This window comes from Penicillium verrucosum, assembly GCF_028828655.1.
Source record: "Penicillium verrucosum strain IBT 35672 chromosome Unknown utg000001l_segment0_segment0, whole genome shotgun sequence".
NCBI classification, from domain to species: Eukaryota; Fungi; Ascomycota; class Eurotiomycetes; order Eurotiales; family Aspergillaceae; genus Penicillium; species Penicillium verrucosum.
In genome coordinates, this window is record NW_026643210.1 from 10,806,474 (window position 1) to 10,819,786 (window position 13,313).

General features: G+C 48.8%; 5 protein-coding genes across 5 annotated transcripts; 2 read left to right on the top strand and 3 right to left on the bottom strand.

Annotated features, from left to right (window-relative positions):
- Positions 1-683: 683 nt before the first annotated feature.
- On the top strand, positions 684-5,241 carry nte1 (lysophospholipase; the record flags this gene model as incomplete). Its single annotated transcript, XM_057216669.1, has 3 exons — positions 684-955; positions 1,021-3,493; positions 3,550-5,241. The coding sequence occupies 3 exons, from the start codon at positions 684-686 to the stop codon at positions 5,239-5,241; spliced, it is 4,437 nt and encodes a 1,478-aa protein (XP_057078552.1).
- Positions 5,242-5,955: 714 nt separating this feature from the next.
- Positions 5,956-6,667, bottom strand: N7516_003950 (MARVEL domain-containing protein; the record flags this gene model as incomplete). The annotated part of the gene is made up of 4 exons (XM_057216670.1): positions 5,956-6,109; positions 6,168-6,290; positions 6,347-6,450; positions 6,518-6,667. The coding sequence occupies 4 exons, from the start codon at positions 6,665-6,667 to the stop codon at positions 5,956-5,958; spliced, it is 531 nt and encodes a 176-aa protein (XP_057078553.1).
- Positions 6,668-8,246: 1,579 nt separating this feature from the next.
- Positions 8,247-10,673, bottom strand: N7516_003951 (actin-related protein ARP5; the record flags this gene model as incomplete). The annotated part of the gene is made up of 4 exons (XM_057216671.1): positions 8,247-9,053; positions 9,104-10,044; positions 10,098-10,418; positions 10,478-10,673. The coding sequence occupies 4 exons, from the start codon at positions 10,671-10,673 to the stop codon at positions 8,247-8,249; spliced, it is 2,265 nt and encodes a 754-aa protein (XP_057078554.1).
- Positions 10,674-11,022: 349 nt separating this feature from the next.
- N7516_003952 (DASH complex subunit DAD4) lies at positions 11,023-11,479 on the bottom strand (the record flags this gene model as incomplete). Its single annotated transcript, XM_057216672.1, has 5 exons — positions 11,023-11,051; positions 11,110-11,194; positions 11,249-11,293; positions 11,349-11,405; positions 11,477-11,479. The coding sequence occupies 5 exons, from the start codon at positions 11,477-11,479 to the stop codon at positions 11,023-11,025; spliced, it is 219 nt and encodes a 72-aa protein (XP_057078555.1).
- A 343-nt stretch (positions 11,480-11,822) lies between these two features.
- On the top strand, positions 11,823-12,380 carry N7516_003953 (uncharacterized protein; the record flags this gene model as incomplete). The annotated part of the gene is made up of 1 exon (XM_057216673.1): positions 11,823-12,380. One exon carries the CDS (start codon positions 11,823-11,825, stop codon positions 12,378-12,380), a length of 558 nt encoding a protein of 185 aa, XP_057078556.1.
- Between the last annotated feature and the right edge of the window lie 933 nt (positions 12,381-13,313).

Consider the following 13,313-nt stretch of genomic DNA (forward strand, 5'->3'; position numbering starts at 1 on the left):
GAAATGGTCTTTGAAAATGCAACGTCGTATAGTTAACTTGTTATATATATTTTCTGTACGGAGTACACTTGTAGAACAACACATCAATGTGGGTTCTATGATTTCTTAATTTGTAGACCACAAGGATAATATCTATCTAGATTTTCTCTTATTTTAATTTATTAATGTATATCAAATTGAATCTGTGTTGCTACTTATTTGTACTACGTATAAGGCTTTTAAAGATTGTAAACAATTACATCACTGTGGATTGGCCTATTATCACCGGCATATTTCGGTAGAATCATACATATGTAGAATCATAGCATCATAGAATAAATATTATAATAATAATATAGAATAATAGTAGTAATAGTAATAGTAATAAACTATTGATTTGAATATAGAATATAGAATAACAGAATACATATTATAATAACTTGGCATGATAATCTCACTCCGCCTAGGACTTCAAATGTAAAGTTGCAGGTGACTCCAAACTAATCCACCTCTCACCTACAACATAACTATCCCTCCCTCTCTTATCCAACCTACACCAACGGATTACAGTGATGCTTTTAATTTTCAGGCCTAATGGGCCCACGGTTGGGTTCAAGTCTGCATTGGTCTAAGTCTATCTGAGTTAGTCTCAACCTTAGACCTGGAACACAAAGCGGAGCTTTCCAATCTTGCATGTGGTTAACATGGCTGGCCTGGTCCCGTCCCTCGCCAGTCTAACGGCTCCAACTTCAACCTCCATTAATACCCTCGCTTCTCGCGCCTATCTCCCCTCTCCACCGTCCCCTCCAGCTCCCTCAATCATGGCGGGGTGGATCGGATGGGTGTTTACCCTTGTATTTCATACATTTCCGAGTGTTCTCTACTCGATAATCACATTCTCGACAATTACACTGCCTACATGGCTCTTCACGCTCTTCTCTATGAGCTTGACATTCACCATGAATTTTACCACCATGTAGGTCTTCTTGGTCTTGGTTTCACCTGAATTTTTGACTCTTGCTGATTCTCCATGACTCTTAGAATGTTAATCGTCCTTGCCCTGGTATCGACCGTTAGCTGGTTCATCCGTTACCGGTACCTGAATATGTATAGTCGCCTACCCCCAGAGCCTCAACGCAAAGAAGCCCAGATCGATTTGTTCCCCGATATCCAGGAAGGCGATTCAAAACCAGGGCTTGCCAACTATCTCGATGAATTTCTTAGTGCTATCAAAGTCTTTGGTTACCTCGAACGGCCCGTCTTCCACGAGTTGACCCGAACGATGCAGACCAGGAAGCTGATTGCGGGAGAGACGCTCATGCTGGAAGATGAGAAGGGCTTCTGTATGGTGGTGGATGGGCTGGTCCAGATCTTCGTGAAATCAGCACGGGAAGAGAAGTTCGGCTCACAAGAGAATCTCCACATGGACGATGCCTCCTCCGACGAGGAAGACCCCGGCATTCACGGCAAACAAGGCTATCAGCTGCTCACCGAGGTCAAGAACGGCGCTTCGATGTCGTCTTTGTTCTCTATCCTCCAGCTGTTTACTGAAGATATTGAGCTTCGTAACTCGCGAAGTCACAGCTCCAGTATATCCAGCCCTACTCTTGGCCAGACTCATGTGCCTGATACCTTCGCTGTCAGTCCCGGGTCCACCGTGAGACACTCCGCGAACTTAAACACTGTAGCGCGTGGATCTAGCGATACATTGCCACCAGTGCCTCCGCTGAACCTCGGAGAGAGCCACGCCATGCCTCGACAGGACCCCGACGAGACCCCGTACTCGGGGACTAAACAAAATGCCCAGAAAAAACGCCGCAAGTCAGTACACCCAGATATTGTGGCCCGGGCTACAGTCGACACGACGATTGCTATCATTCCAGCGAGCGCATTCCGTCGTCTGACCAGAGTCTACCCACGGGCAACGTCGCACATTGTCCAGGTTATCTTGACACGTCTCCAGCGGGTCACGTTTGCCACGGCGCATTCTTATCTAGGCCTGACTAGCGAGGTTTTAGGCATAGAACGGCAAATGTCTAAATTCACCTCTTGGGACCTTCCTAATAATCTTCGAGGAAGTGCCTTGGATCGGCTGAAGGACAAATTCACGAGAGAGCGAGAGCGATTGGGACCGGAGGAAGTTGGAAAAGGTATTGCTCTTCACAACCCTTCTGTCAGCCGCAGAGGACGCTCGAGCAGTACTCTCAGAAAAGAAGCCTTTTTACAAGCAAAGGAGCGCGCTCTCACACCCTTAAGCTCACAAAGGCCACCATCTGTATTCGTTGACAGGGACTCGGCAGGTGTCAGCCCCGGCGATCTGCTATCGACAATACAATTGTCCCGGTTTGGACCGCGACATGATCATTTGGCACCTCGCCTCAAGACCCCTCTTACTGAGCGGGAGCAACCTCAATTTGTATCCGCTGCCGCAATGAATGGCCTGCCATCAACCTTCCAGCGAAATGAGTCAGTTGACGAGGACGCTATTTTCCGCGAGTCGATCTTGGACTGTATTATGAAGGGCATTGGGCTTACCGAAGGCGCACGCGATAATCTGCGCAAGAGCAGCCACTCAGGCGAGGCATCGCCGAGACTTCTCTCCTACGATAACCGCCGCCAGAAGGCAGTATTCTCCAATGCATTTGGCTTCATGGATCCCTACGAAGCGTCTGGCGACGGCGAATCTGAATCCATGATGTCCTCTATATCAGTGACGAGCGCAGGGGGGACATCGCCTGTCATCAACCTACGGGAAGACCTCCGCCATGATATTGAAGTAGTCTACTTTCCTCAAGGCTCAGTTCTGGTGGAACAGGGTGAGCGCCATCCAGGTCTCTACTACGTCATTGATGGGTTCTTGGACGTGGGTATTCCGGCGAGTGAACGCGATGATACCCTTATTGGCTCCTCCCATGGATCTGCCTCGCAAGCGCAAGAGGAGCTGTTCCCGAAGCTGAGACGAACAACGACAGCATCGTCGCGCACCCCTGGTGCAGCAGGCGGCAATGACCCTCGACGGAAGACCCAGTCCCGCAAATCACTTTACCTGATCAAACCTGGTGGCATTCAAGGGTATGTAGGTGCTCTTGCATCGTACCGCTCGTACACCGATGTTGTCGCCAAGACGGATGTTTACGTTGGGTTCCTTCCCCGTGCTTCCCTCGAGAGAATCGCAGATAGACATCCAGCTGCATTATTAACACTGGCAAAACGGTTGACAAGGCTGCTGCCCCGTTTGCTGCTCCACATTGATTTTGCGCTAGAGTGGGTGCAGGTCAGCGCAGGACAGGTGATTTATCACCAAGGAGATGAAAGCGATGCTATTTATCTTGTTCTGAACGGTCGTCTGAGGTCTGTCCTTGAGGGACAAAACGGAAAGATCACTGTCATTGGCGAACATGGGCAGGGTGAGAGTGTTGGTGAACTCGAGGTCATGACTGAATCCACGAGACCGTCTACCTTGCATGCTATCCGTGAAACGGAACTAGCCAAGTTCCCCGGTCTCTTTTCAACAGTCTCGCTCAGGAACATCCTGGAATTACCATCCAGGTCTCTAAACTAATTGCCCAGCGAATGCGTGATTTAGTCGAGCATCCGCTGTCCGAAAAGGGGATTGAACAAGGACATGCTGGCGGCGTCCAGACTGCAACCTCAACAGTCAATCTTCGCACTGTGGCAATTCTTCCGGTCATGGCTGGCGTCCCTGTCGTGGAATTTGGACATAGACTCTTGCAGGCGTTGCACCAAATTGGTGTGACCAGAGGTGTCACATCGCTCAACCAAGCAACGATTTTGAACCATTTGGGTCGTCATGCCTTTAGTAAGATGGGGAAGCTTAAGCTTTCCCAATACCTGGCTGACCTTGAGGAGAAATTTGGAATGGTCTTGTACATCGCCGACACCAACGTGAACGCACCCTGGACTCAGACTTGCATTGCACAAGCTGACTCTATTCTGTTGGTGGGCCTCGCGGAGTCTTCGCCCAGAATTGGTGAATATGAGCGGTTCCTGCTGGGTATGAAGACCACTGCTCGCAAAGAACTGGTTCTTTTGCACGCGGAACGATACTGTTCGCCTGGACTCACTCGCGAGTGGCTCAAGAACCGGGTGTGGATCAACGGTGGCCATCACCACATTCAAATGGCCTTCCGCTCGACCACCGAACCTTCACACCCGCCAAGTAAGAAGTTCGGCACTGTGCTGAAGCAGCGCGTGCAAATTCTACAAGCCGAAATCCAAAAGTATACGTCCCGGCGTGCACAGCAGACCCCCCTTTATTCCCCGCAAACCCCTTTCAAGGGTGACTTCCATCGGCTGGCTCGGCGCTTGTGCGGCAAGTCTGTTGGACTTGTACTGGGCGGAGGTGGAGCGCGTGGCATTTCGCAAGTTGGCGTTATTAAAGCGCTCGAGGAGGCCGGAATCCCAATTGATATCATCGGTGGCACATCAATCGGTTCTTTCATTGGAGCTCTGTACGCGCGCGATGCTGATGTTGTGCCCATGTACGGGCGAGCCAAGAAGTTCTCCGGGCGCATGGGCAGTATGTGGCGGTTTGCCTTGGACCTGACCTATCCCACTGTTTCATACACTACCGGTCATGAGTTCAACCGTGGGATATTCAAGACCTTTGGAGACAGCCAAATCGAAGACTTCTGGTTGGAGTTCTACTGCAACACAACCAACATCAGCCGATCTCGAATTGAGTATCACTCGTCTGGTTATGTCTGGCGGTACGTTCGGGCTTCGATGTCGTTGGCCGGCCTGATGCCTCCTATCTGTGACGAAGGGAGTATGCTACTGGACGGTGGCTATATCGACAATCTCACCGTAGCACACATGAAAAGTCTTGGAGCGGATGTCATCTTCGCGATTGATGTTGGGTCTATTGACGACCCCACGCCCCAGGGATTCGGAGACTCATTGTCAGGATTCTGGTCGGTGTTCAACCGCTGGAACCCCTTCTCATCACTCCCGAACCCGCCTACACTTTCCGAGATACAAGCCCGACTGGCCTATGTCTCGTCGTTCGACAATCTTGACCGCGCAAAGAGTACGCCTGGCTGTCTATACATGCGTCCTCCTATCGACCCATATGGCACCCTAGACTTCGGCAAATTCGACGAGATCTACAAAGTCGGCTACGCATATGGAAAGGAGTTCCTCGACCGTTTGAAGAGTGAGGGCTCACTACCTATCCCGGAGGAAACCGAGGAAAAGCGCAAGCTACAGCGGACGATGGCTCCTCGCCGAGCTAGTATCTAACCGTTGCAACATTATCCTGAAACCCAGCCCGGCATCATATTTCGAGTCCAATGGGGCAACGACTTGACCTTTTGGTAAGTGGCTTCCAACACTACATACGATCTGCTCTGCTTCGCGCTGGCACCTTTTTTTTTTAATGCGAGATACCGATTGACTAGCTTCTTTTATTGAATCTGTGCATTCAATTTATACAGTAAATAGCTAGACAGAAAATCGAAGTACAGCTTTGCTGGCAGTCTTAGACATTTACTTCAAGGTTCTTACTTGACCTTTGTGAATCAGGCCACTATGCCATCAATGGATCTTGTACATGTTAAGATTGGAAAGGTATCACTATATCGAACACCAACACCCCAAGGTTTCGACCACATTATGAAGTAATTAATCGATTAAGGATTAATAGAAAAGAGCACATTGAAAAAAAAAAAAACCAAAAAAACAAAGGTATCCCAAGTCTGTGATGGATGTACGTCCATCAGATGCCAACTTCATCCCGCTCCCATCCCAGCTCATAGTAGCATATGTTCAATCCAACCGCTACCAAAGTTCAAGTTCACCAAGATAAAACCAAAGAAAAGAATACGCAGAGAAAACAAAATCCAAAAACCCCAAAACGGTTCCCTGAACATCCCAGTAAATGATATATCCACAACCATTGACCACGTCAAGAGATAGTAGAGGTATATTTGTCCAGGGAGGTTTCCGAAACACCAATTAGACAGTTCCAGCAGGAGCTGCAGGCGCATCAAGGGGTGGACGAGTCCCAGCATTGACTTTATCCTCGTCTGTGTGTCGGACAGTGGTGTTTTCCCTGCGATAGGCCCAGAGAGCGGCGACTTCAAGGAACATACCGAAGAAGGTGAAGATACTGCGATGAGATTAGTTTCCAGCAGGTAACGGCAGTTACGAGAATACAGGCGACATACAAAGCCAGGAAGATAAAAGCCTCATTGGCCCTCTTGCGCTTGCAGCCGATGCCGGCGGGGATAGCGAAGTAGCATCGTCCCGAGCTGTAGTCTTGCGCGGAGAAAATAAAGGCAGTCAACCAGCTAGAATGGATATTAGAGACTTCGATGTAAATAATATGGTTTGAAAGTTAACATACAGGTAGGAGAAGACAACGTCAATGGCGAGTACGAATTTGCCCAATGACGAGGGCAGGAATGGCGAAATGAAAGCCGGGAGGAAGAAGACGACTGAGAGGACAGCCTAAGCTTGCGGTTAGAATATATGACTCTGTGATGATCAGTTAATGAAATAAGCTCTAATAACATACAATGACTTCCTGGTAGATAGTATGCTGGCCACGGGGACCGCGGTTGATGAAGAACGAGGTCAGGCCCATGACAATGACAGCGCTACTCCACTGCATGACGCGAGTGGCCAGTTGCAGTGGACGAGCAAGGGTTGTTGAGAAGAAGACCATTGTGTGTAGAAGAACCAAGTATACAAAATGTGTAAGGGACACACCAAAGGTCGAGTGTGACAAGCCTATGAGAAGATAATCGAGTGATAGAGAAAATACAAGCAAGAAAGTAAAAAAAGAAGAAGAATCAAATTCCACGGCAGAAGAGCAGGGAGCAGGATTTTATATCTCAGACACGATCATCCCAACATCACTGGTTCCATCGAACTACTAGTAATCAAACAAACAAGACTGACGCCAAGTATCATGCAACATCCATCACCATCACCAGGGTTAGGACCAGTAAAGATGAAAAGCAAGTATTCCCCAGGGTGCGTCGTCATGATGGCCTCTGCATGAAGTCAGAACCAACCATATCTGGGCCAGATCCCAATTTAGCGCCGTTTATTTTTTTTTTTCCTGCAATTGGACATTGTTGTTTACCCTTGAATTTGTGTAGCTATTCGAACTATATCGTACAGTAAGTTTAACTTCTGGTTGTATACGAAGTTCAATGGATGATCGACAACACCATGTTCTAATACGCAAGGAGACAGCTCAAATCGATTTAAATGTTCTAAGGTTTACATGAAGAAAAAAAGAAAATGAATAACGTCAAACAAACGAAAAGCCCAGTCGGCAGCTTGCGGAAGATAATCCAACGTCTGGTTAACCTCGTGATGTGATAGTTACCAAGTGCCAATCAGAGCGATAACGGGAGTATATTGTACCACTGGTGCATAACCGCCAGAATAACATGATTCTACTCTGCAGCACGACCACATAGCGGGGTTTTCCCTACATGAGTCATGATCGACAGTGGCCTCAGCCTTATTAAAGCTTTGCTCGATGGACTCGGCCTTATCTAGGGATAGTGGCATCCCTTTGCTCACTTGGACTTGGATCAGCGAGCTTTACAATATTCAAGAGAGATGCAACTAGTGTTATTGTTTGGTGATGGTTGGAAATGGTAAACGATGCCAGTGATGGCCACACCAAAGTGTTGTGTAACTAGTGTAATAGACCATATTCGTCCGTACAACATTGTTGTCCTCGACTGATCATGTTGTGGATGGACTTGTCTACAAGAATGCTCCGACCCAGCCGAGAACGAAAGACCATAGCTAGCTTTTGCTGTTTTTATTGATCAGTGGAGGTGTAAGCCATAGCATCGACTCTAAACAGGCATAAGGTGAATAACCCCAGAGGCCATACTCTCGCCATCGTTCTTGAAGAAACTGACAGGTCCGGGGTTTGGAAATAGAAAAAGGGAGAAAAGAGCAGGGGAGACAGAGGTTGAGAGCATTGTGAGATGAGCTCAGCTATACGGGAGGAGTATATGAGTTAATATAAGAATGATTGAGAGAGTCGTAAAAGGGAAACAGGGTTGGTTATCCATTGAAGGCGAGAGAGACAGGCCCTATTAACATAGTTGTAGTCATTCATACGGAGGGCTGAACATGTCATATTTCGCTTACTACCGGACTCAACAATAACATCTTTTAAGTATCAAAAAACATGCCCTATACCACGCCGGATAAGCAGACCCATTTGACTCCTGTGCGCCCAAGCGGTGTTTTCGGATCTCGCTTTTTTACCCTCACCATGTAGCATTACCAAGTTCATGCTCCTTGATGTATTCGCTGCCCTTCTCCAGATACTCTTGCCGCGTGACCGAGGATCGGCCTAGGTCACCACCAGAAGCCCACTGTGCCGCGCCCTTCCAAGCATCGAAGACAGGATCCGATGCCTTGCGTACATTCAGTCTAGCGTCGATGGGCAGGAATCCGCGGACTTCCTTACGGAAGCGTTCATCGAAACCGGTGAACAACGTATTTCCTCCAGTCAAGAACACATCTTTCAAAAGAAGGGACTGGTCTGCCGGGTTCGAATAGCGTTGGTTAATGATATCGGCCGCGACCTCGATCAGACCAGCCTGGTCGAGACCAGCAATGGACGGCTTGAACACAACCTCAGGTACACGGATGCGCTCGACGTTCAGGTGGAGTTGGTGTGCCTCCCGCTGGCTTTCTGGGTCGAAAGGCCAGGGTCCGCGAAGGAACGCGTGCACAAGACTCTTGGTCCAGTCGGACTGTGCGGCGAAAGTGTTGTGCTCGTTGAATTCGGGATCGTACTCCAGGAGCTCCTTCTCTACGGAGTTGAGCATTCCGTTGAGATCCTCCTCCTCTTCATCGTCACTGCCCTCGCCGACAGCTACGGTGCGGTAAACACCCCAGTCCTCGTCATTGGCACCGAAGTCATCGTCATCTCCGCCACGGCGGCGTTTCTTAGGACCATCGGATGCTAGGTTGGCGAGCGTCTTCATACGCATCTGACTGGCCAGCGATTTGCGATTTCCAAGATCAGCCGTGAAGCGGTCACGGTCTTTGATTCTTTGTAGAATGCCCTGAAAAAGATTAGCACGGGAATTTAGAATATCCTGCCTGGCCAACATACCTGGCGATTGTTGCGGCGCTTCGCAATCCAGTTCTCGAAATCATTCTCACGTGTTTCACGGTCTATACGCTCCTCTTCCTCAACACGCGCCTTTTCGCGCTCCTTCTCTTCTTTGGCACGCAGTCTGGCATCGACGTTGGACTTCATCAGACGTTGGTGACGCTTTTCCTTTAACCCAGCTTCATCCAGTTGGTCGTCTGGGATATCGAGCATAGGGAATGTCATTTCCTCCGGCTGCTCTTCGGTCTCTTCAATACCTAGGTCCTTGTTTCGCGAGCGTTTGATGGATTTTTCTAGCTCGCGAATCAATTTTTCAAGCGCAGCCTCGTCTTTCAAATCTTCGGCTTCTAGGACCCGACGAATCTCCTTCTTAGTCTCGTTGGCTAGATTATTTTGCAGGTCTTTCCAGTACTCCAGCTCTTGCTCCTTCTTCACTAGTTTCTCAAGTCGCATCCTTGCGGCCTGTTCTTGAAGGCGACGACCGCTCTCCTTCTTGCGCTCCGCAATCCGCGCCAGCTCTTCTTCAGTCTTCTCCTGGATAATATGCTCTGTGAACGGGTACTGAATGACGCGGTCACGGTCCTCGAGTCCTGTCCAGTCGAGGAACCCACTCAACTCGCGATCGTAGTCTTGTGAAACGTAACAGTGCTTATGAACCATTTCCTCCATCTGTGCGTCCGTCAAACGAGTTGGGAAAGTCGGGTACTTCAGCTTCATGAGCTTCATGAGGTATTCGGCGCTCTGCAGGCCACCCCAGTTAAGACGAGTACTGTTGGAGAACATCGGTTTCGAGTTCATGACTGGGATGACATGAGTGGACGTGTGCGATGAATCCACAATCAAACCGTCCGTTCCACCGTTATAGCGATAGGAGAAAAGGGAATCGACACCGTAGGCCACCGATGGCGCGGAGTAGCATTCGAAGAGGATCTCATTCATCACTGAAGGAGTGTCAGCAACCACCATACTGGGCCTGAAACCACCAGATACTCACTCTTCCTTGAATATGCCATATTGGCGATTGGCTCTGTCATCAAGATCGGGCGACCGACGCCTCCATTTTCACCATCCACGCCTAGCTTGAGGAATAAATAGTCCAACACGCCTTCCATGACATCCCAGTTACCGACAACACTAGAACCGGGATCAAAACCATTGCGCAGTTGTCCTCTCGTAGTCGCATCGACATAGGCATCGTATCCGATAAATTGGCACTGGCGATTCAGCTTGCGATCACGGTATCGACTCATGACGGGAGGTATGGCGAATCGGGGATTTTTGTCGAAAGACCAACCGGCCTTGACGAGGTGGGAGCCTGCACATGAACCACATGTATTAGGAAGGTTGAATCGCAAACTATCTGAATTGCCTTACCATTATCAATGACGATAGCACTGGTGTCGGGATGGGCCTGGCTCTGCCGATACCCCTCTGGTTGCGGAGGGTGATAGCCCTTGAATGGGAAGTCTTGTACTCCATGGAGTTGTGGAGGAGGTTTCTCGGTTCGCTTCTCAGTCGCATTGGATGCAATGCGAGCTGGTAGGAGGGTCTTCATAGAAGTAATCGTCATGGCGGGCTGCGCTCCAGAAACCAGGAGCTATTGGGATCGGAGATCGTAGATGGCGAGTAGAGTTCACTGCATGGGAAAGGAGGTCGGGATAGGAGGAAACTAATGAACCCGTGGAAAGGGCAACGGATTGACAAAGAGGCAAACGACACAAACGCGGCTGATGAGGTTTGGCGGAGTTGGACCGCCAAGAATGGAGGCTATCACTAGTTATCTATCACTCATACGGAGTACAGGGATGCAACGATTAACTACAACAATCTACATGTGCCTATTGAATTTTAGAAGTTGGTATCATTGACTAATTGCAGGCTCATCCACACATTGCTTCGTTATAGGAAATTGTTCATCCTTAGGATGGATCTTGGAGGTTCTCCGTGGCTATCGGGTGTTAGTAGAGAATTTCAAGGGCGATATATTATAGTGGAGTAATATATACCTTCGAGATGGAAGAGAACATTAGACTGGTAGTTCTTGAACATCTGCGCCACAAGCTCAACATTCATGTTCTGGATGTTGACTTCCTGTGATTGAGAGTTAATACTATGATCATGTCAATGAAGGTGGCCCAAACTTACCTGGAGACCTTTGTTCATGACCATAACGGCTTCATTGAGCTTCTCCTATACAAACGATGAGCAAAGTATATCCCCCAGATGTGGTTCAGTCATGACATACAACGTTGGTGATGATGCGAGAAAGCAGCACCGTCTGCTGATGCTCGTGTGGGCTTTCCTATGGAGATATCAGCATCTGGGATCTTTCAGAACACATCACATCCAATGTATGGAAAAGAAGCTGCATACCATTGTGGAATATTGAGAAATGATGTGTTGGTGTTCGACGTGAATGCGTTTATTTGGACTTAATTGGGGTGAGATCACGTGCGGCTATACAGACTTCGCGGGCCGGGGATACTACTTGCATTGCTTTCTACGTTGGATCTAACCTTGCCCGTTTGTGATCCGTCTTTAAATGCCCTATATTATATAAACAAGCGCTGCAAACTCAGGAATCTAATATTGTTTGATTATTCCATCCCCACCCCTGTCTTCGCACTTTCATCCATCCACACCGGCAAGCTTCGCAAGAGCTACTCCCGCCTCAACCTCCCAATTGACCAAAACGGCGCCCTGAATCATACTCAATACGATGCCTCCAGCAACCCCCGCCAACGACGAAGCTCACCAGCAGCTGTTGAACACTCTAGACATTTCACATGTCCCCAAGCCCTTCCGCAACCCTCACTGGAAACCATCCCAGCGGCGCAACAAGAATCTCAAGCAGATTATCTCAGAAGCCTCCCGAAAGGAGGCGTCAGTGCTGGCAACTCAAGCCAACTCTGGCGCAACTACCCCCGGTGCCTCGGGCGCTGTCACCGATGGCACACGAACACCCACGGAAGGGGCTGCACAGAACCTGTCCCAGGCCACCCAAAACCTCTCGACCCTCGTCTTAGAGAAGAACGCCCGGGCAACATTCCCAAGCGGGCCCGCCGTCACCTACACGAACATTGAATCCGCACCATCCTTTAACCCTGCCTACCATCATCACTACTGTGACATCACTGGCCTGAACGGACCGTACACCGACCCCAAGACCCGACTGCGGTATCACGACAAGGAGATCTTCAAGGTGATCCGGACTCTAGCACAGGGTGTTCCCGAAAGCTACCTGGAAGCGCGCGGGGCCCACACCATTCTGAAGTAAAGGAGTGGCCAGAAGCCCTGCTTTATTCACTTCCCAAACGAACGATCATGCAAGAATGGGTATGTCATACAAGAACGAATTTGGATATTAGGAATTCTGCTAATCAATTCAACTAGAGACAAATACAATACGAATCGCCAAGAAGCGTTATGTACGACCAACACAGTCAAGCCCTTTCCACCCCACCATGCCCCTTTCGAGACAGGCTCAAGAAAACGCTCCGGCTTATTCGTGATCAATGAGTCGATCTTCGCCTTGTGCATAAGCACTCGACTATTACCGACACCCCATGGGATAGGGTACCAGTTACAGAATCCGAAGAAACTGTCGTCGCGGCGTAGCATGTACAAAATACATGTGAAGGAAGATTCTGCAATAGCGGGTAGCAGGATGCATGAGCTATGCTCAATATTGTGATTCAGTCGGTATATCTCAATACCAGTAGCATTAGAACTGATAGTTGAGATCGACAAAATCTATGCAATTGGAACGATCACATCATTAATGACCTTGTTCAAATGCCAATAAATTGGAGAAGACTCTGTAGAGGAAAAGGACAAGTGGGATCAGCGCGCGCTATAAGCACTTTGGAGTCACCGCCTACCATTCCCGACTTGGCGCCGATTAGATGGCAGAATCGAGTTGTTTTCTGTTCGCGCGCCTTTTTTGGGACTTTTTGTTACCTTTTGATCTGGATCGAAGATTTTCCAAGTCGTGAGGATACTGTCGCAACAAAAGACTACATATTACCCATTTCAAAGAACGCCATATCTCTGCTTCATTCCTACCACACCTGCCTGGCCTCTTGACCTACCGATTCCATAACCACCAATTCTCGAACCGCAGTGATAAATAAGTGTCGCGTGCGCTAAAACAATACATCGAGAATATTTGCGCAACTTTGGGTCCCATATATTATCATCGACGGTCGAA